Source organism: Oenanthe melanoleuca, chromosome 1 (genome assembly GCF_029582105.1).
Source record: "Oenanthe melanoleuca isolate GR-GAL-2019-014 chromosome 1, OMel1.0, whole genome shotgun sequence".
Taxonomy (NCBI): domain Eukaryota; kingdom Metazoa; phylum Chordata; class Aves; order Passeriformes; family Muscicapidae; genus Oenanthe; species Oenanthe melanoleuca.
In genome coordinates, this window is record NC_079333.1 from 101,336,329 (window position 1) to 101,359,791 (window position 23,463).

Sequence of the window (23,463 nt, forward strand, 5' to 3'; positions counted from 1 at the left end):
ACTTTTATTGTCCCTGTACCACTATATTTTTTTCTAGATGCTTATGTGTAGTTTACCATTATAGTTTGCTGAAAAACTTTGCTCACACTTTCAGAAAAATCTTGGACTTTAGAAAGTATTAGGTTTGCCTCTTTAGCTGTTGCAGAAATACCAGAGTTCCTAATCCAAAAGTGAAAACTTTGTGAATTTGAAATTTTTTTTTTGTAATTTGTTGAAGTAAGCCTATATCTCTCCCTGACAAATGATGGGATATTTTTGTTAAGAGTTTGACAGGTGGAAAGGATGGAGGCATTCACTGTACAGACGTCACCAATGCCAGTAGAACGATGTTGTTCAACATTCATTCCTTGGAATGGGATCCTGAGCTCTGCCAGTAAGCTCAGTTTTTCAGTAATATTATTATTTAAATAGTTTCTACTCATTTGAAGGTAAGAATCTCTTATCTAAACTAAGATCAGCAGGTACTGTTCTATTCACTGTTGACATTAATAACTTAGATTCATTGTTCTCCAGGCGTTCAATTTACAACGGTCTGGAATTAACTAAAAGTAGCAAAATCTTTCTGTAGGTGGAGGCCTGGATCATGGAAACAATTTAGCTCAGTTGATTAAAGCATGATGTTTATAATGCCCAGATTGTGGGTTCAATCCCTGTATAGGCCATTCACTTAAGCTCCTTGTGGATCTTCCAATTCAGAAAATTGTGATTCAGTATTTTCTTTATTACTTAATCCAATTTGTACAGCAGCCGGAATGACAGTATCTTTATTTGAAATGTGAATTTACTAGCACATGTATTATTAAGATATTGTTGGAAGGAGCATGAATTTCTATGTAAAAGAGTTGCATATGTCCTCGAAGATTGAGATATATGCTGTTTTACTCCAAAATTTAATGTCCACTGTAACAAGAGAAAAAACACATAGCTATAGATTAAAACCTAGAAATAGAAGTTCCTTTTATAGTTATTTTCTTATAGCTTAAACTTATTTAAGAAAATAAATGTAAAATGCTTTCTGATTTAGCACTGACTATAAAATATGCTTTTTTGTTGTTGTGTTCAGGTTCTTTGATATTCCTATGGAAATACTTCCAACTGTACGAAGCTCCTCTGAGATTTATGGTGTGATGGTATGTTTTCCAGTATTTGTGTGAAACTCATCTTCTAAAATATAACTGTAGCCATCTGGATTTGACAGATTCCTTAGATTAGGTCTAATGGCTTTTTCTAGACCAGTATTGTGTGGTTTGTGATTAGTATGCTGTTATCTACTGCTATATAATATTATAGGAAGTTGAGTATTTGATTACTTTAATGCAGCATCAATTCTTCTGACAGAATGACATCTAATTAGTGAACTTCAAGATTGGATAAACTGGATGTTGTTATTTTGCATTCTTTTTCCTGGTAATTTGAGCTATTGTTAAATAAGAATACCTATATTTTGTAGTGAAGACAAGTTACAAGATAGATTTTTCTTTTTTTAAGTAGAACTCTATCTTCCCTGAAATGTAAATATTTTTGCTAATGTGTTAATGGAAATGCCACTAGAAGTCATTGCTGACGTTTATTAATGTGAAGGATGGATAAGAGTGAGTTGTATTAAGCTAAATGAGCAAGATAAATGGAAAAAGATACTGCCTGACCACCAGAATAGAATTGCTCATCACTTTAAATGTGAACTTCTGCTTCTCTTCCCCTTTCTTTCCATTTTTTTTTTACTTTTTCTTCCTTTTGCTGGCTGTAGAAAATCTGTCCTAGCTGGGTGAGTAGAGACTTCCATTAGGCTGACCACATATATCTTACCCATTCTGCTCAGATGTTGCACATTTTCATTGGTGTAAGGATTAGAAAAAGTGCACTTTCTAGAACAATAAATTTGCTGTGTGTTTCCAAATCTGAGATAATACAACTAGAGTTCTTGCCAAAATTATTTCTAAAAAGTGATCTCAATGTATGTGTTTGTCTTAGTTTCCACGCTTTTGAATATTTATTATCATAGTGAGCTAAAAAATACAGTTACTGGCTAATAAATGTTACCTATAGCATTTTATAAATGAGAAAAACTGTCTCTTCTGTCTAAATATATTAATTCTATGGTAGCTAAACCTCAGATTCATGTAGAGCTTTTTAGTGCATTTATAAACACAGTTATCTTAAATTCATTTAATTAAAATGAGAACTAAAGAAAAGGAAATTCAGATTGGAAATACACTTGCATGACTTTACTGAAAATGCATTTTCACAATTGCACAAAAAAAAAACAATTTAAAGAAATAAGTAGAAATTGTCAGGGAATACTTAAATAATTAAATCAAATTTTCAAGATACCCTCACTAAGTTTGCACATGACACTGAGCTGGGCAGAAATGTTGATCTGCTGGAGGGCAGGAAGGGTCTGTGAACTGATCTGGACAGGCTGGAGCGATGGGCAGAGACCAGTTCTGTGAGGTTCAACAAGGCCAAATGCCAGGTCCTGCCCTTGGGTCACAACAACCCCAGGCAGAGCTACTGGGTGGGGGAAGAGTGGCTGGAAAGGTGACTGGGGAAAAAGGACCTGGGGGTGCTGGTCAACAGCAGCTGAACATGAGCCAGGTGTGCCCAGGGGGCCAGGAAGGCCAATGGCACCTGGCCTGGATCAGCAACAGAGTGGCAGCAGGACCAGGGCAGGGATTGTCCCCTGTGCTCAGCACTGGTGAGGTCACACCTCAAATCCTGTGTCCAGTTTTGGGCACCTCACTACAAGAGAGGCATTGAGGGGCTGGAGCGAGTCCAGAGAAGGGCAGTGGAGCTGGGAAGGGTCTGGAGCACAAGTGTGATGAGGAGCAGCTGGGGGAGCTGCTATAAATCTTATACACTCTTGTACACTCCATAACTGCCTGAAAGGAGGTTGTAGCCAGGTGGGGGTTGGCCTCTTCTCCTAGGTAAAAAGTGATAAAACAAGAGCCTTCACAGCTTGTCAGATATTGGATGGAACAGGCTGCCCATAGAAATGATGGAGTCATCATCCCTGGAGGTACTTGAAAGATGTATAAATGAGGCACATAGGGACATGGGCTAGTGGTGGACTTGGCAGTGCTTGGTTAACAGATGGACATGATAATCTAAGAGGCCTTTTCCAATTTAAATTATTTTAGGATTCTGTAAGAAGAATGTAACTGAAAAACTCTGGTAGTTTTCTTTGGAAGAAAGCCTATAGGAGACTTAAAACGCTGTATCTTGAAATCAGGCGCCTGCCTTTGCTTAGGGTGTCACCACAGCCGTGTTATTTTCCCTAACCACTTCACCATTTTGCACTTTTGCATTTTACACTTGGCATTTACTGCACAGATTACACTGAACTGCATTTTCTGTATAGTATTTTTTCAAAAAATTTATGATAAGAACTTTTGAAGTCACATAAAGTATATTTGTAAAACTTCCTGCTCTCCATTTCTGAGTGGTTTAGACATGAGCTGCATTAAGCTGAAACAAAGTGTGCACCTGAACTGTACCATGTTGCTTACGTGACCCTTCTTTATCTTCCTTTGAGCATTAGAAGTTTAGCTTCTTTTTCATTGCTTTCAATTCTATTGCTTTCAATTTCAATGGAAAACTAACGCAGTTTTTCTTTCTCTTTTTGTAAAACAGGAATCTGGAGCTTTGACAGGTGTACCAATTTCTGGGGTAAGTCCTACTTCAGCTTCTGGCATGACAACCTGGAACTGCCTAACATAGCTTCACAGGGAAAAGCTTTAAAGATGAGTGAATCCAGCTATGAATTAAGTTTTTGGTTTTTTACTTTTGAAGATGAATCACTATTTGACTTTTTTTTATTATTATTATGGTCCGGCTGTAGAAATACAAATGAGAGCTTTAATGTGTAGTGCTGTTGGAAACTTGGTATCTCTAAGTAAATGAGTAATATTACAAAATGGAAACAATCTCTGCTTCATAAATATAAAAGAAGTATATACATAATCCAGAAATGCTGGGCAAATTCTTTGCTTTTTCCAGTAACATTTATAAAGATAGTAATTTTTAGTTTTTATTTCTTTAAATTGCTCACCATAAGTAGCACAGCACATTTCATTTTCAGTTCTTATAGATGGAAAAGTAATAAAAACATAGCTTTTCTCTCTAGGCTTTTCCTTGCTTTCAATTACCCATGTGCTACTAATAGATCAGAGATATTGTCCAGTATGTAATTCATGTGAGGACATTTGCTAAAGGAAAAAATCTCTCACTTTCAGTGCTTGGGTGACCAGTCTGCTGCTCTTGTTGGACAAATGTGTTTTAAAGATGGGCAAGCAAAAAACACGTAAGTTATTAGGAAAGTAATAAGATAAACACACTGCTCTGTTTTGAATTTAGTATTATGTTCCCTTTCAAGCAATTGCCAAATTCTTTTGTAGTTAACGTGTAATTACACATAATCTTTTTTACCTTTTGAGTGTGTTGACCCACAAAGTAAACCGTGTGTTGACCCTTTCATAAAGTAATGAAGATATTAAAGTTACAGTTGCAGTTTCATTTAAATGGTGACCTAAAGTTAAGCAAATACAGGACAGTGAGTTAGATTGCATAGACTTGAGTGACACAGCTCTGCTAGATGGGAAATTGCATTTCAATTGCAGTGCTTAATTTTGTTTCTATGTCTAACTCAGAGTGGAGAATTTTATGTTTGCTTTTTCCTGTTTCTCAGCCTCTTAGTGTCCTTTGTTTAAAATAGCTTGTCAATTAAGTCAGGCAGCTGGTACAATCAAACAATCATTGAAGGAAAAGCTGTGTGCTGAAATGACTTACTGTTCCATTTACAGCCAGGTGTTTAACTAAACATATAGGGACGTACACAATATGGGAGTTTCACAGGTATAATTACATATTAGTCTATCTTGTTTTAATTCGTTTCTGTTATTGCTTTACTTTTTTCTATTTTTACTATTTCTTTTTCCAAATATAACTGAAGCCTATCTCAGTACTAGTTTAAGCTATTCATTTTGAGGGTTTTAAAAAGGTAAGGAATATTTTTCTCAAGAATAACTTCTTAGAGTAAGTTGGAGTGGTTTGTAGTGTTTTGTACTCCTTATATTAAATTATGTTCTTGTATGCATTTGTATGCACACACGTATATGATTTGGTCTGCAAATGGGAAACATGCCATTTTTTCGAAATTTTTGAAATGGATATGTCTAAAGAAAACCCTCTTGGTGACAGGAACAAAGTTTCTTAAAATTTCCCCTTTAATATTATGAAATAAAGTCGCTCTCATAATCAACTTAAATTGAAGTAGGTAAACACTGCCACCAAAGAGGAATTTACACTTAGTTTTCAGCTGTATCTCTCCTTGATCAAGTGTTAGACAAAAAATAGCAAGAGAGAGAGAGAGAGAGAGAGAGGGACATGTGACTAGGTTTTTCAGTTTCAGGCTGCATTGAAATCAACTTTTTGATGATACTTTTGTCATCAGTTAATGGTAGCAAAACCTTCAAGGGTCAAAAAGTGATGTCTTGATTCTTCACAGGGGACTCATGGATTGCAGTAACAGGTTATTCATTAAATATTCTGGTTTTAACTCTGCTTTGCTTTCATGCTAGGTATGGAACAGGTTGTTTCTTGCTGTGCAACACAGGTCAGAAGGTCAGTTGCATTTTTGAGTTGTTTGCCTTTTTGTTTTTCACAATCTATTTAAATTCTGAAACACAACTGTATGTTAGCCATTCTTGGACTTACGAACAACAATTATATTGCCAGACCTGAGGAAAAGCACATACTGAAATCTGAAAGAATAAAAGTAGCAATTTTTCAAGATGTTTCTCTGAGACTCCATTTCCTACCTCCTTAAGTTTCCAAACAGAACTTTTCTTAACAAGTTTCTTGCTCCGCCCTTGTGTATGTTTCTTGTTGTCACTCAGACAGGATTAAGTGTTGTGTTGTGTTATTTAACCGTGTGCTTTTTTCTTGTCTTGGCTGGCTTATTTCTTCCCTTCATTTTCTCTCATTATTTCTTTGTAGTTGGAGGTGAGTAAATAGCACAAAACTGTGGCTTCCTTCTCATTTACATCTCCTTCTGAAGACTCCCAATTCTTTTCTCTAAGGAAGATGGGAAGATCTGCAGCAGCTTGTGGAAAGAGCAATCTGAATGTTGTCTTAGGTGTTTATTTTAGAGTGACTGATAATTTGCTTTGTTTAAACTTTGCATATTTCATTTGAAGGTTTGGTTCCTTGTTTATTATAATTTGAATGTTTTTATTTAAGCATTTTTATCTTCTATTCATGCTTTACTTTTTCTTTCTCCTTTCCCCATTTAGTCTGTGTTTTCTGAGCATGGTCTTCTAACCACAATAGCTTACAAAATGGGCAGAAACAACCCTCCTTTTTATGCACTAGAGGTAAGTTCAGTAGTTTCTTCATTTTTGTAATGATACATGTTCTTATTTACTTCTGTTATCTGGTATTTTTATGGTATCTTCAGCTGTGCAGAAATGAAAGTAACTCTGTTCTGCTTATGTGCCCAAAGGCTTCTGTGTGGTTTTGGTTATCCCTGTCTCCAATCTATATCATGTAATCTAATAAAAAATATTTCTTCATTGCATCATTTATATTTTCAGAACTAGATGGCTAAAACATTTTTTCTGTTCCTTAGTCTCTCAAATCTTTAATACATACTATAAATAAAAAAAACCATAAATTTTTTAATACTAAATTAGGTATTAAAAAAGGGAGGAAAGTACTAATGTTTCAGTTATTACCTCATAACAAAAGGCATAGCTAAATGTTTTTATTTTGTTCTAATGGATTTTACTTCTAACTTTTAAGAATGTGAATCAAATTTCTAGGAGGAAAAAATCCTCAAACAATATAGCTTTTTTGCCTCTTTTATTCAGATGCCTACTGACAGAATTCAGTTTCTCAGTTCTCCAAACAAATCTGATGGCATCCAAATTCTGTAAAAAATTGTATTTATGCTTAAACTTCAGGATTCATTGTTCTGAAGCACAGATCAACTGAGCACCTATTTGGCACCAAAGCTTTGTTTAGAACAACAAAATTATTATTCTTCCATCTGTGCTGCTTAATGTGCTAAGTATTGTAATATAATAATTATTCTGAAAACACATATACTGAATGCTGATATTCAGCTTTTTTAGACAGACTGTGTTTTCATGTGAGAAAGGCGACACAGGATTTTCTTCACTGTGACAATAGTTTGTGGCTTATGGTACTTTATTAGGATGTGGGAGGCTGCATTTATTTCCTTTTCCTTCTCTGAGGAAAGTGAATCTTGCATTTGCCATGACCTAGCAAACTCTGGGATTTTTATTTTGTGTGGATGTGTGACAGGTTTGTTTCATTTTTAACCGGTGTCCTTAAAGCAAGAACTGAAACTGGCTTGAAAGTGATTGGAATTGTTTCTTGCTGAAACACCTGCACTTTGCTTCTTCTTCACCTCCAAGTCTTTAATGATATTGTCTGAAAGCATGGCTTCAACAGAAACTGTAAAGTGTGCTTTGTCCTATATCCATGTCAGAATCATCTACATTCTGCTGGTTGAGACACTGCAAGAGGCAGAAAATGTGGATTCAGCCTTTTCTTTTAATCAAACTGGTATCTTGCAATTGTAATAGCCAGCTGCTTAGAAAACACTCCTGCCCCTTCTAGCAGTGGCTTTGAAAGAAAATATAGTGCTGCTACTGTTTTACTTGAAGCTTAGTCTACTGAACTTGGTCTTGGGGTTAAATGGGAGCCATGCCATCCACCTGTGATATGATGAAGCTATTCAGGGCCATTTGCTGAGGCAACAGAGTAATTTTGATGGCAAATACACAAGTGTCTAAATTTTCTGTCTTTCTGGATGTTTGTATTTAGACTAGACATAATTAGTCTTATTTTTTTTAATCAAAACATAAAAATATTAAATGTGTCAGGAAGTCTGAGGCTACTGAACCTCATAACTGTATATTCAGAAGATATAAATTAGAAAATTTATATCTTCTTAGGAAGATATATGTATCTACTTAGGAAATGTCATTGTAACTTCCCCTCATGGAAAAAAGCATACAATGTGCACCTTTCTAACTGGAGTATGTATAGCAGGCTGCCCTTTTACATGGCAGTCTCCAAATGCCAAGAAACTGGTTTCGTTGTAAACATGTTTGGGAGTGCTTCAGGCCATGACTATAAGCCTGCAGGTGGAGGCCACAGCAACCTCTCCTCCCCAGTCTTTTTAAAAGCAGTACAAAGCTACCAGTTGTCTCCTAATGGAGTGACTGTTTCCTTCAGGGATCTGTTGCAATAGCTGGAGCTGTTGTTCGTTGGCTGAGGGACAATCTGGGTATTGCTCAGTCTTCACAGGAAGTTGGTGAGTATAGATTGTTCAGTTTTTTAAATTTTCCAGTGTCATGATGTCTCTATTGGTGAATGAAAGCTCAAAATATTTAAGTAAAGAAGAGCTGGAAGGTGCATATATTTTGCTGTGTTTAAACACATGAAAAATTAACTTGGCATCCATGAGCTTACTATTGTTGATATATATATTTCATAGAGCCTATCAACACAGTCTTGGAAAGGCTTTGTCAGCTTTGCCCTGTTGCAATCTGTACTTTATAGTAGTTTCCTTGGTAAGCAGATATTCAGGAAGATATATACCTACAGAGTATCTCCTGGTTTTATACAGTGTTGAACTTTCCAGAGCCAAGAGTATTTAAGTCAGTATTGCAAAAACCAGCATATGTTTGATATTCTTGTCATAAACATGAGAAGCTGAGACCCTGTAAGTCCAAATATTTATGTAGAAGTTTTCATGTCCATTGAGTTCATGATCTCAGTTTGCAAAGTTGCACCTTTAAGGAGATGTGGAGGAGGGTAATCTGATTGGGCTGAGAATGCAGTAATAAGCATTTGTGTAGCTGATGTTTTCTAATTCAGATGAACTGAAACAATCTGGTTTGTAACATAAAAGCTAGGAACATATCAAAATTTAGAAAATAAAAAATGTCAGAATCATGCAAAGACAAAAGTTTGAAAGTGACTGATTTAATGAGATTTAGGATTGAAAATAAATTCATTACATATTTTTAATAAATTGATCTTATTCAAAGGTGTGAAAATTTAGAATTAAAATTTTATGTAGAACTTCTAAGATTTAGCATAAACTTAGATCATCAGTTTGTTTTTCTGAAAGAAAGCTTAGAAGATCATACAGAAGAATACAAACTGCTATCATATAAATTAGCCATTTGTTGAGACTACAGTACCTCTTCACAAGTTTATCAAGACCTTTGGAAGGTTTGAGTTTCGGGACCTTTAACCTTGTCAATGTTATTAAAGTCACGTAGGGATTCATCATCTCTTCCTGTTTCACTGAACTTGTCCTTCCTTCTCCCTTCACTCCTTTTTTTAAGCAGAGTCTATATGAAAGAATCATTTTAGAAAGACTTTTTGAAGATTTTTCTCTACTTCTTTCTGACTGCTGTGTTTCTCTGATCAAGGCAAACAAACGAAATTTGCAAAAGCAGGATGAAAATGCTCCTTTCTTATAGGAAAGAGCTGTTCATTAGCATTATCTCTTTTGTCATTCTAAACGTCTTAATATAATTTTTTAAATTACAAATATTTTGGTATTGAGGAGTTCATATAGCCACAGTTATTCTCATATCAAGAAACTTCAAATTTCCTTCTAGCTGGTCTTGTGATTAAATACATAAGCTGACAATTTGGAGTTCTAAATCCATTTGAAATTAATGGGAATTTTGTTCTTAATTCCCTTTGGTCTTGATCCAGTTTCACTTGCTTGCCTTGACTTAAATGCAAGTAAAGTGTGACCTTTTACACTGCTTTGAAGGTTGCATTCTTTACCCACATGATAGACAACATTTGAAAATCTTTCAAAATCTAGGTCAGAATACTGAGTACACAGTTTTGGGTTTTGGTTTTGATTTTTCATTTTGTGTTTTAAATTCGCCTCAACTCCCTATGCTCCATCATCTGTTCATATTGTTGCAAAAGGAAAACTAGTTAACAAGGAGCAGAGTTCCAGCATTAGTTGTATTTTCTATTTGTATACTTGGCTGGATTATGTTTGTAGATACCTAAGATATCCTAAATATTTTTCTTATTTAAATAATAACACTTTTAAGTGCTGTGTTTAAGTGTTGGTACAGTTGTGAAAAGCTGAGTAAGTGTTTTGTGTGTGCATTAGAAGAACTGGCTGCAGAGGTGGGAACTTCTTATGGCTGCTACTTTGTGCCAGCATTTTCAGGACTGTATGCACCATACTGGGAACCCAGTGCAAGGGGGTAAGGATCTGACTGAATGCTGCATTTGCAGGGGGATTTAATGATTTTACAAATACCATTCCTTCCAGGTATGTGAAATTGTCCTTTTTGTTGCCTTAAGGTGTCTGAATACATCATTCTCTGTGGAATTTTCATGGGCTACTGTGTTTCTGTTTTATATTTAACCTATTCAAAACAGCAGCTGCCCCTGGGAGGAGAGGAAGGATTAGCTAGCCCAGCTATTCATCCTCCTCTCCTCTCCTTTTCCCCCTCCTCAAAAAAAAAAAAAAAAAAAATCAGCAGGGCAGGGCAGGGAAAACAATTTCTCGTTTTGAAAGGGTTTTTATCTCACTAAAGTAAAAGAAGAGGTCTGCATTCCTGTGAACTGTCATGCAACAAAGTAGTAAAGGATGAATTTTGTTCTGATTAGTATTTTTGAGTTCAGTTTCAGCTATGTAATTCCTTCCCACTTTGCCTCCTTCCACTTGTATACAGCTTTCTTTCCAGTCTATTGAAAATTCTTTTCTGCTCCTTTCTTCCTGTCCCTTTCCGATAGTTCAGGCTCAATCACCTGGTAATAACTCAAGCAATAGGTTTTCATTTGTCTTTTCTGCTGTTGTGAGCTTGCCTACTCTTGTTGGAATCACAACATGCCATGGCAGTCATGGAAGCATAACAAATGCAATTATAAAATAACTTGCCTAGAGTGGGAAAAGTAGTCTTAAAATCTAACTTGTTCCCAAGGTTTCAAGTACTTGCATCTTTAGAATTCAGATGCTTCTTGTATGTACCTTTTTCTTTAAGTTAAAAGAAAAATCTCTGAGTTAGATGTTTTTACAGTCTTTCATATCACAGTGCTTAGCTTTTAAATGGCTAAAAACAGATCTTTGAAATATGATAATGATATATTTGAAATAATAATGAAAAATATCCTTTAATATCTTTGAACTTGCATGTATCCAGCAGTATTTCTGTGTAGTACCACAGTGTTCCTCAGTGGATGAAATAGAATAAAAAATTGTTATTTGCTCTGCCGTTCAGAGTACATTGGCAGAATTCAGCTTACTGATGGTTAGATGTAGCATAATTCTCATAATCAAAAATCTCTTTGAAGATACAGAAGCAACTAATGATCAGACTAGTTCTGAAAATAATTTCAAATATGTAGAGAACAGCACTGACCCTTACAGCCTTTCCTTAAGAACTGAAATCATTAGAGAGTTTTTTAATATTTTAGTGATAATTTATATAATTTTTAAGGAAAAATCAACCTCAATCATACTTACTTTTTTTTTTTTTTTTCCTTAAGGACAGGCTAGAATTTGTGGGTGTGTTTGTGTGTGTGTATGGATGATTTATGGCAAAAGCACCTTCTCAGGGAAATGAGAGAGTTTAGATTTAAAAAAACCAAGCTTTTTAACATTAAAAATAGTCTTCATACAATGGAACTGAATGAAATTTGAATGAAAACCTAGGTGTGAAGTATACATTTATGTCTGATAAAGAGGAGTGTCCTAATTATTTTTTTTTTCTCTCTTCAACAGTATCATTTGTGGCCTTACTCAGTTTACAAATAAGAATCACATTGCCTTTGCTGCACTAGAAGCAGTCTGCTTTCAAACACGAGAGGTAAAGGCAAATTGGGTCCTAAATTCATTGTAAATTAGTGTGATTACAGGAACTGCAGCTCTTCAGGAAAAGAGGAGATTTAAAAGATTTAATGAAGACAGTCATATGCTTTATATTGCACTTGGATGCTATTCTTGTCTTTTCTTGTTGCTAATGTTGAAAAATTGCTCCTGTGGACTTAGCTAAAATTGAGTGGTACATTTTTCTTATCAGCATGTAAAATAAAGTAAACTTATTTTGGGACTATTTTGAGGAGCAGAGCATAGAATGTTTAGAATGGCAGGGCCAGTAACATAGCTACAAAGTTTCATTAGTGTAGGAAACGACACTTTATGGTCTGCTGTGATATGATGAGAGATGGCTTGTGTTGCTTTTGGTACACAAGAACCAAAAGGAGTTAAAGCAAGACAGCAGCAAACATACCAAGGGAAGTCTGGTTTTACTTCCTGCCTGTTCCATCCTTCACTGCCTCAGCTGTCATTCAGTAACAGCCAACCAGAATTCTCACAAAGGAAATTAATCCCCCAGCCAAATTAAAGGAGTTGATATAAGTATGGACATTGGATCTTCATATCACTATCTACTCCTCCCTCTGTTTGCAGTCCCTGGGTTCTGTGCAAATACAGAAGGAAATTAAATCCCTAGACCTTGCAGGATAACAATCAAGCCTTAATTTGATTACATGAATTAAAGTGCTGTTATTTAAACATAGTGATTTTTAAATTAGCATCCTGCTCAAGACTTGTAAGATGAGGGAAGTATTGTTCTGTTTCTGTAGTGACATAGAATAAAGTACTCATTGAAAAAGATTGACAGAAATTTCACCCAGGCTTCTGCTTTTCAAGCTGTGCTGACAGTCTCTGAGTCCTCAGAAAGTTGTGAAGGAAATTGGAAGTGGCATTCTAATTTTCTAATTCTTGTACTAAAAGTCAGGGTAAAGTTACAGGCAACTGAACTGATTTGTTATCTGCTCCTCTTTCCTTGTCCATCCTCCCATCCATTCCCTCTCATGTGACAGCTCAGTGAACTTTCCAGCAGAAAATTATCCCTTTTTTTGCTGGGCTATTTTTCTGCTGGATTAGTGACCTCAGCTGCCTCACAGAGGCATTCAGCAAATGTCAGAATGCAAGGCAGGGCATGTGGCTGGGAGAAGGAGAGAGGGGAATAAAGCTGTCAGACTGAGTAAGGGTGAAGTTCACTGTTTGAACAGATTTAACACTTCCCCATACTTCAGTCACTCTGATTTTATCACAATGACAGGAGTGCCTGATCAGGCACTGGACACTCTTAAATTAACAGATTAAGTCCTAGCAACACAGGTAAAATATATTAATGTTTTCTAAAGATACAATCATTAGTCTTCCTTGTAAAAAACAAAGTTCTTTCAATTACAATGAAAATAAAACTCTTCAGGAAAACCCTCAAATGTCACCTTCATTGGAGTTCTTGCCTGTTTGTGACATTCATGCCCTCTGAGTACCTTGTTATCCAAAAAGCTTCTTCCTTATGCAGACCGTTTCTACAATTTTTCTTCCAAAAGGCATTTTGGAAAAAACAAGCAATTTTTCAGTTCTAAGTCCAATGCTGTCATTAGGAAAAATCTACATGCTTGGATCCTTGCTCTTCATCCAACCTCAGTACAATAGAGATAGCAGCATCATGACTATGATTTGTTTTGTTCCTTCATCCCTTCCTGGCATCCAGTATTCTTTTCATTAATTTAATCTCCGCTGAGTGCATGCAGATCCAACATGCTCTTACACAGTGATAAACAAACCTAGAGCCCTCAATGGTGCCAAGGTTCTGAATGACAAAAAAAGCAGATAATATATCAGAGAAGTGTAAAAATATGTATGTGATGTATGTAATATAGTACTGCCAGCAAACTTTGTGCAAGAATCCTGGTTTTCAATTTATTTCTAGTGCATTGAAAAGTGCAGGCCCATAGGCAGATGCTGCCACCATGAAAACTGGCCTTACTTTTCTTACCTTGTAATTTTTAACCTGTATTTACCCTGGGCAGGTCCTTTAGTTCCTTTAAAGATTTTTCCTGGTAAGGGACCCTGCGTGCTTGCCTCCTGGAAACTGTGAGAATCTCTTGGATAGTTCATCTCCGCGTAATTTTCACTACCTTGCAAACCTACAGGTTTTTTTGTTCTTATTTAAATAGCATGTTGACTTTTCCTGGTAAATATTGTATTACTGGGTACTTTGTGAGCTATAGAACAGGGCAGAATGCACTGTAGTTTTGGTCTCTTCGTCATTTAAAGCTGAGAAAAACACTCCTGTTTTTAATTACATACATGGAAAAATTGCAGAAAGTCATTCTGCACTTGTTAATGCCTAACTTGTCAACAAAAATTAGGCACTAGCCTTACAAAATGTAAATGAGACATTTAACTGACTTCTTTTAGAAAACCTTAAAAAAATCCACTGTTTTGTATTTAATGGTTCTTGTGGGGTAATCTCGTGGTGTTGTCATCAGCTAAGGTTTGAGGCAAGTCTTATGTTTTTAAGAAACCCTCTAAAGTATATTGAGAGATATCAGTGAATTAAATACTCCATCTTAGTTAATTATCCCTTGCAAACACTTCAACACTTTTCAGCTAAAGAATGTTCCCAAAAAATGAAAACATAATTTTACAAAAAATTACACTAGCAGTTTATTTCTTCTATCTGTTTTGTTTGATATAAAATTCTCAGTTTTCAACAACTAATTGAAAATATTTGAAGAGTCTGTTCTCTCAAAACATTTCAACATTCCTTAGTTCTTATTGAAGAGTCTTCCAGATTGCCAAATGTTTTAATTCTTCAATTCTTTAATCCATCAAATTAGAGAAAGTATCTAGACAAAGGATGATCAACTGAAGGACTACCTTTATTATTGTTGCTTCCTTTGTTAGCTTTGATAAATGTTCTCATCAGCTTTTCTTAAAATTCTTCTCAGGCCACATAAGCAGCAAATAGGCTACATCTAGAGGACCTAAGGAGAAAGGTGTCCTACACTAAGATTTCTGTAATGAAGAGAATGCATGTGCTGTGTATTAAACAAAACTGTGCTGTCATTAAGTCTGTTTTGCCTTTTTGTATATAGAGGAGAGGAATGATCTACTTAACCCTCTTCAGCAAATGCTGTAGTATCAGTGTTTTACACTAGGAGGGTATCAGAGCATTTCTGTGCAATTAAATTGTAACATGTATTACTCTTAAGATTCTAGATGCCATGAACAAGGACTGTGGGATGCCACTAAATCAGTTACAAGTAGATGGAGGAATGACCAATAACAAAATCCTCATGCAACTCCAAGCAGACATTCTCTGTATTCCAGTAGGTAAGATTAATTTACAGCTGCTGCTTTCTTTTTAATGCTGAAAACAGCATTTGTTTGTAATGGCTGTTGAGAGCAAATTGGGTAGCTTGCTTTCTTGTTGTACCTTGGTAGATATATCAATCTTTAGTTCTGAAGTCATCAAGGTGACTTCCATTAAAAATCATTGTGGTCTTCTCTGTGTTTTGCTTCAGTAAAGCCATCAATGCCTGAAACAACAGCTTTAGGAGCTGCTATGGCAGCAGGAGCTGCAGAAGGTGTTGAAGTTTGGAGTCTGAATCCTGGAGATTTGACAACAGTGACATGTGAACGATTTGAACCACAGATCAACCCAGAGGGTAAAACCTTTTCATGTTATCTGAGTTGCAAACTTATTTTTTCCACAGATGTTGACAGGACTGATTTTGGGTACTCTTCTTTTGGTTTTAAAAAGCCTACATTAATTATTGCTCTTTAGCTAGCTATCTTTCTCATTAGTTCTTAAGTGCTTGTAGAGATGGAAAGTATGTACTTGACATAATTAATCCCTGTGCAAGATAAATGCTTTTTTTGTATTTTCAATTATTTCTTAATTTTTGGTACATAATTTTATCTTAACATTTTGATTATTTTGATTGCTTCTAAAATCCTGACTTCAAGACAGCATTTGAAGGGTTTCTACATAAATATCAATTGCATAATTTTGTCCTACTTGTAAATCTTTTCATTGGTGGACATGAAGAAAATTTGTTTTATTTCTTCTTATTGTGCATAACTATGGGGTTTGAGGTGGAGTTTTTTTGTGTTCAAAAATGGAATTTATACTTCTTTCTCTGTGCAAAGAAGTGATACTGTGCAAAAGACTGAAAATCTCATATTGCTGTATCTGGTTCGTAAATACTTGTGGTTGTATTTCTATGTATTGAGAGGCTTTTCTGTTTTCTGATTTCTTAATTTCAGAAAGTGAATATCGCTATGCCAGATGGAAGAAAGCTGTGATGAAGTCTATGGGATGGGAGAAATCTGAAACTCATTCAAAAGGTAATCCAGAAATTAATGCAGGTCTGGTAGTAAGTAGCCAGTTAGCCTAGGTAGCTCATCTTGCTTTTGTTGACCTTTTCTGTTCATACCATATCTGGATTATGTATTATAGTGATTTAAAGGTCATTACTTAAATCCTCTATGGAGACAAAGCAGGAAAATATATAGCTGGGTCTTCCTCCTGAAAGGAGGGCACAAGCAATATCTTGTAGAACAGCTGCATGTTTTGCAGAATGGCACTGATTTACAAAGGAAAAAATCTCACCTATAAGATGAGATACAGCAAAATTCTAAGAGCACAGGGACTTTGTAAATTCTTATACCATAACTTCATGCTGCAAAGAAGAAAAGTTCCATCCTGTGGTTTTGCTTGCTGTATCTAGCCTTCATTCTGTGTTGGAAGGAGAGATTGATATCCACATCAAAATCTATTTGACCCATAGGGGATAAGAGCAAGGAGTTATTGTAAAGTCAAGAGTTACACAGACCTGTTGTTCACATACAGAAAATATGAGAACACATTTGAGGGACTGAATAAGATCTTTCTTCTGAAGTAGAGGGCTTTCTCATTTTGTCACGTTTGAATTAAATTAAACCTGCAGTCTTCTGTGATCTATAATTTGAATTTTTATTTTTGTACTATTATGAGATTAGTTTTTAGTCCTGAGTAATAATATAACACATAATTTATAGGCTATATCTTCATTTAATTTCCCTTTTATTGGAAAAACTATTAAAATGAAAAGTATTAAGTAAAGAATCCTCAAAATTTAAACTCCACCCACAATCCAAAATCCACAGTTGGCGCCCTCAAGTTGCATGGTGGTCACTTTCTCCTTGAAAGCTAGAATTTTCCTTTTGCCATCCTATATGTTGGTTTAAATATTTTATTTAACACTGTGGTTTACAAACAATTCTGTAAGGGCTGTTGGGAAGGGAAACAGATAACCTAACACGAGCAATATGATTCCTTTCAGTATAGACCTTTAGATTTAGTGCTCTTGCATCTAACTTGATGCTTATCTTATTAGGATAAAAAATTCTGCATTGCAGTAAACAAATCTAGGGGTTTTTTTCTTCAATTTATGTGAAGAGATATGTTTATCAAAACTTACTTTAGTGATTTTCTGGTTTAACACCTAGGGGGAAAATGTTATTTTCCTTAGTTCTTTGATATTTTAGGGGTAGGTTAAGATTGGAGAATACTAGAAATGGGCTCAACCTAGATATTGCTGACAGTGGAATTTGGACTTGAACTCTTAAAGAGAGAACCTGATTTGAATTATTATGGGGTTTATGCATAATATTTTTTTAGTTCTTCTGCAAATGTCACTACATTTATTACTTTTTGCTTTTCGTATATATTTAACACATATACTGCAATTTAAATATATATTTCTCTTTTGATTTGCCTGACTGGAAACACCGTCCCCTGGATGCCATCAGGTGACATTAGTGTCTTCTATAGTCTGCCTATGATTTTTTTTGTTATGACTAGCATGGTAATGTTAATCGCATCAAAGTACGTCTCAGGTTAGTTATTATTTGAATTAGATCACTTTAAAAACTATCTGCACTATTTTAAGTTTTGGGGTTTTTTGTATTCCATCTGTCTGTTTCTAGCAAAAATGACTGATGCTTTTTGTTGTTCATGCACAAAAACGTTCAAGGGTGTGAATCAGGCATAATGTACCTAAGGGAACCAAGGGAATGCCATCTCAACCCCATCCTCATGTGCCATTTAATTTGTAGTCATTGGATGCACATGAAACCTTGGAGTTTCCTCTCCCTTAGTCTGTCTATGCAGACTGCACACAGGTTATAAAAGGGATACAGGTTGGAGCAGTCTAGCAGACATATGCATTGCCTGCTTTACAGTGTGCATGGCAGATAAACTAAGGGTCTGTCCTTTATTCTGTATTTCTTCTTGCACTGTTTTTAATTATTTTGAGGATATTGTTTAAGTTAAGTGAAAACTTCTTCTTCTGTCCCTGAAAGGCTTCATGCACCTGTTTTGATTTTTCTGGAGCCCTTGAAACGATTGTATTTTTAAAAGTCTTTGTCTACTAAATCTATAAAATATTCTTGTACTTTGCTCTTGATGGAAAAGTGAATTAATTTAGTCTAAAAAGAAGACACCGTAGAAGACTTAGCTGCAAAACTGGGAAGGGACTGTGTGCATATGCAATGAAGATGCATCTTCAATCTGTTAATATACAATTTATTTTAAGATAAAAATCTTAATACAGATGAAATTGTTAGTTAACTTATTCCAGAAGTAAGACATTTCATAAAGATATTCTCATGGTAAGAAGAGGAAGCTTATTTGATTATGTCATTTATTCCTTGTCACAGAATTCCATTCCAGAGAAAGTATTTTACAGTATAAGCATTGTTGCAGCTTAGTAAGCTGATTGGGGGTTGTTTAGTTTTCTTTTTTTGTTTTGGTTTTGGAGGGATAGGCAGGGAGTGTTAATTAAATGGGCAATTGAGGACTCTAGCATGCTCCTGCGGTGATGTGTTTGTATTTTGTTTCTACTCATTCAGCCTGAATTAACTATTCAAATGTAATTTTCATTGCATGGAAGAGATGCTTGCAGCTTGTAGGAGGACTAAAATCAAACTAAAGAAGTGCTTGGCAAAAATCAAAATGAACAAATGGATTGATAGTGATTTACTAACTCTGGAATGTATCTGTGAGTGAGAAATATCTATATTATGGAGAATAAAATAAAACCAGCTGTGAATAAGTGGGTAAATTTTTAACAAGCTGAACAAAGTAGCATGGCTATAAATTCCAGGTCAGGTGCTTCACCACATTGAGAATACCTGAAATAATATGGAAAATCAATGATAAATGAGCAAATAAGCAACTTAAATTCTGGGATTGCTTTTTAATAACAACTGATCAGTAACTTGCATATTAAACTTGCACTGCTGGAACTCATAAGCAAATATTTCTTTTTCTCCTGTCTTTAAGCTTGCCAGTACCTTTCTGACCCGCAATTGGGGAACATATTAATCTCAACTCACTGTGGCCTTTAGAATCCATTTTTTACCTTGTTTTCAGATAACAGTAACGATCAATATGGTTACTATTACTATGTGTATAGAGTTGTTATATATATCAGTATAATTATTTTATATATGAATATATTGCATTACTATTTACATGGTAAGCTTGGGAAGAGGAGAAGTTGTAAGAAATTTCCTGCTCTTTGTTTTAAAATTATGAGGTCTCAAAAGGAACAGCAAGAGTGATGTTACCTACAGGCTGTAGTTTTGCCCAATTGTGCATTAGTGTAGAACATGAGATGCAGAATTTGCATTGTCAGCTGGAGCATGGCTGCCTCTCCCTTAGACACTTGCTCTGGTAAATATCCTTTTGTTTTTAAAAGCTATAACTTGCTGACCAGGCTTTCCTTCTAATTCAGTACAGAAACTCCATTTAATTAATTTGGTACATTTTATCTTTTAGTGAAACACTGCAGTCATCAGAGTAGTAGGTTTGAGGACTGAATTTAGGGAGGATTGAATTCATCCTTCATATGCTGAAACAGCAGTAAGTCTCACATAGCAGCAGTGCTGATGTTGAACACGTCTCTCTACGGCAGAGCCGTGATTTTGCAGCTACTGAAATGCGAAGGAAAAATCTGCTGTGCCAGAGTAGAGAACACTAGCATAGCAAAAGCCTATTTACAGAACTGCTAAGCTGCCTTTTCATGTGGCACCTGATGACTGAACAATACTCTATTTAATTATATTATTTCATAATTTCATCAAAATCAGGCCAATTACTTGTACTTTATTTTATGATCTTTATTCCTCTCTCCTGGAGAGAAATGGATAGTATTATTTCACTATTGAAGCAAGCTGTAAATAACATTTGGAGTTCTTATGGTAAGATTTTTTTTCACTCATTTTGGAAATGGACATCAGAGAGATTTCAATATATTCCATAGCTGTATGAATGAGACATCAGTGCTGATAGCAAAACTATATTCTCCCTGAATAAATACCCTCTGGGGTTTTTTTAAGATTCTGTTTTTCCTTTTTTAGCTTCTTGTGTTGTGATTTGTACTGCCAAATTGCATACTAATTTATATATTCTGCCAGATAGTTGCAATAATATTTTCCAAAATTTCTGAAAGTTGAGGTCTTATTTAGAACAAAATAAGCTTAAATTACCTTCTTTCAATTCTTCTACTTGTTAAAAATTTACCCATCTTAATAGTGTGGTCTCTGCTCCCCTACTGTGCACATCCCACATACTTAAGAGCTGGCTTATCTGGTGTCACAAGACTTATCTAATTTATAATTGCAATAGTTGAAAACAGAAGTTGGTTTTACTGAATTCCTCTTATAGCTCAGCTGTATTATAGAGTGTTACTAATGTTTTAGAATAAGTTCTGTGTTCCTAATGCACATGTTTTTTATTTAAGGTAAATGAGGCTACTTAGTGGACTCACTGGATGCAGCTGATTTTTATGTTTCACTTTGTTTTGTTGTCTGAAGAGATTCCAGCACCATCGTGATTCTGCTACCTTTGTGGCTCAATCTATTCATGAATCCATCTGTCACCTGCATAACTTCCCAGTGGTGCACTGAAAATTCAGTCTTCAGCCCTTCATTACTCTGTCCCTTTACCCAAATCAGCTGCAAATGCACTGGAAGCCTTTGCATGGACTATCTCACATCATCCTATAAAATTTCAAAAGCTCTAACGTTGTCTGAGAAAGTTGTATGAAAAAAACCTGTAATCTCTGAGGTAATGATGGCAGATGTTTTAGCTGTCCTTTTCAGGAGTTTGGTACTTCATGCACACACTTGAGAAAGTTAACGATGCACTACGGAACTGTGTAAACACCTTACAATTCTTCCAGCTGTTGTGAATTACTTTTCATATGCCAATGGTTGCCAAAGATGTTTTATTGTAGTTGCCACTGGTTTGAAACACCTTCAATGGTACAAACCTTTCAAACACTAGCCCAAGATGGATTAGCATAGCACACATTGCCACTGGTTTGGCAATGAGGAGTTTGCTGCTATGGTCTGCTGAGCATTGCTGAAGCATTCAGTTTTAAGGTTAAAAAGTTTGGTTTGGCTCTGGCACATGTAGTCGCTTGGCCCGTCAGAAGTATATATGACACCAAGTCCTGTAGTTGTACCTTTAAAGAGATGAGAGAAAATAGTGTTTTGATTAAGGCCACGTTTCATTTTGTGGTTTTGTACTAGCTTGGGAGGACAAGTTTGATGCAGCATGCTATTGACAGGACAGCTGCTTGGTCCTCAGCAACTGATAACTCTTCAAACTACTCTGTACAGTGCCCTTTTCTTGACCAACACTGCATATATCCTGTCATCCTGCTTAAGTGACCATTTGTTAAACTTTAGAAAGTTGAAGCTAACTTAGTTTTCATTAGAGGGTCCATTCCAAACTAAGTATCAGTGCTTTAGTTCTTGATTTCATTTAGTATATCTCAGGGACCAAAATCTCCCTTTCAATTTCCATGTCCATAGTTTTAACTGCAAGTTGTTGCAATATATGCTGGGACAATCCAAAACTCTGTCTTGGTAGAGTAACTACTGGCACCTGACATGGGCCACTGGAATTTACAGACAATGGTGACGACTGAATCCCATCCACTTTGAAATCTTTTGTTTTCCCCATGAAAGGAGTGAAGCAATAACCTTATCTTCAGCTTTCCTGTGTGTACCAACAGCATCTCAAATGCCAGCCTTATTGGCTAGGTCAAGGAAAAGGTGTTCTTGTGTAGTGAGGTTGGATCAGTATGGAATGGCAGCAAGGTTAAATGTGGGAATAACACAGAGAATTTCAAAGTTGTGTTTAAATGCACTAGGAGTTAAAGGGAGAGGTTTTTTGTGTGCATTTGCTTTTAAAGATTTTTGTCTTTAACAAAGTTTTTCTTTGATTAGAGGCTTAGTTTTTAAAAGGATGTTATATATGTCTGAAGCAATGAATTGCACAGAAGTTCAGGTCTGTACAATATATTTAATATCAAATGCATATTAATTGCCTTTTTATTGTCAAGTGCAATGACTTTTGAAAATGTGACTTTTAACTTAGAAGACAGAGAAAGAACATTTTTCGTCCTGTGGTTGCATGTATAACTTCAGCAGAGAGAAGGGATTTTGTACATAAGTGAAAATGTAACATCATCATTCAAATGCTGTCTCTCCTGTAAATACTCACACGTGAAGTGTGACAGCCAAAACTTCTGGTGTTTCCAGTTTGTATTGGAGAGATAAAGAGTGAAAAAAGAATATGATCCCATAGAAAAGTTTTCATACTCCTTACCTTTACTCTGAGCTGTTTCTGATCCCACTGTACCTTGAAGAAGAGGAGTGGAGCAGCCTGTGGAGCACAGGGAGTAGGGGCAGAACACACCTCAAACTCTGGACTTTTTAATATGACCTTTGACTCTTGCCAAAACCACTGAAGTGCTGAACCTGGGAACGAATAATGCTGAAGTGTTGCCTTTGCCCATGATAAATGTGGCAGGGGGAAAGCTTGTACCTAACAAGTAGGAGAGGGAATTTTTGCTGCTTTTCTGACTTATCTTTTACTGGGAAACACAATTCTTATTAATTTTTCACTGAGTAAGGATCAATATTTTATTTTCAATTGCTGTTGCAAATGTTTTTTAAGAGTTTCACATCACTGTTAACTTTCTACCAACATAGTTGAAATATATTGTAAACTGCTTGTTGGCGGGGAGGGGACAAACTGTTTAAGTTAGCTTTTTGTGAAGCTGTGATTATTTTTTTTTTTTTTTATGAATTACCAGTTTATAAATTCTTAATTGAGAAATACATTAACCTGGTATTAAAGTACCATAAATGAATTGATCTAAGGTGTTGGTTTATTCTTGCACATCATCTTTCAGACACATTGCCACTAATATTTTTGCATGAGGCACGAGTATACTGTGATGTATATAAAGAAGTAAAGCATCACCTCGGAGACATGCTTTAAGTTTCTCAGATGTACAGGTGAAATACATGCAGTTCTGCATTCTGCTTCAGTGATGCAAGGACTCAAGCACTGGATTAGAAATCACGTTTCCTCAAGTCCCTCCATGTTTAGGAAAATGCAGGAAAATACAAGAAAAAGGACAGGAAGGAAGATGGTCATAGTACAGGTTTGATGCAAAGGTAGGTGAGGCTAATACACCAAAGAGGTTTTAGTCTTGTACCATAATCTGGCA

The 23,463-nt window shown here is 35.7% G+C and overlaps 1 protein-coding gene across 6 annotated transcripts in view; it reads left to right on the plus strand.

The window, feature by feature from the left end:
• The window catches only part of GK (glycerol kinase), a 33,790-nt gene extending 10,686 nt beyond the window's left edge, over positions 1-23,104 (plus strand). For 3 of the 6 annotated variants that reach the window (XM_056495458.1, XM_056495476.1, XM_056495502.1), the window contains 14 exons: positions 264-373; positions 1,064-1,130; positions 3,631-3,666; positions 4,233-4,300; positions 5,577-5,619; positions 6,291-6,371; positions 8,263-8,341; positions 10,181-10,277; positions 11,801-11,885; positions 15,097-15,217; positions 15,409-15,552; positions 16,154-16,234; positions 17,681-17,767; positions 20,677-23,104. In XM_056495458.1, the coding sequence (XP_056351433.1) occupies positions 264-373; positions 1,064-1,130; positions 3,631-3,666; positions 4,233-4,300; positions 5,577-5,619; positions 6,291-6,371; positions 8,263-8,341; positions 10,181-10,277; positions 11,801-11,885; positions 15,097-15,217; positions 15,409-15,552; positions 16,154-16,234; positions 17,681-17,767; positions 20,677-20,684 (1,107 nt within the window). In that variant the 3' untranslated portion in view covers positions 20,685-23,104. The remainder of the gene's footprint in view (positions 1-263; positions 374-1,063; positions 1,131-3,630; positions 3,667-4,232; positions 4,301-5,576; positions 5,620-6,290; positions 6,372-8,262; positions 8,342-10,180; positions 10,278-11,800; positions 11,886-15,096; positions 15,218-15,408; positions 15,553-16,153; positions 16,235-17,680; positions 17,768-20,676) is intronic. The other 3 variants (XM_056495466.1, XM_056495485.1, XM_056495492.1) reach the window with 3 other exon arrangements.
• Positions 23,105-23,463: the final 359 nt, after the last annotated feature.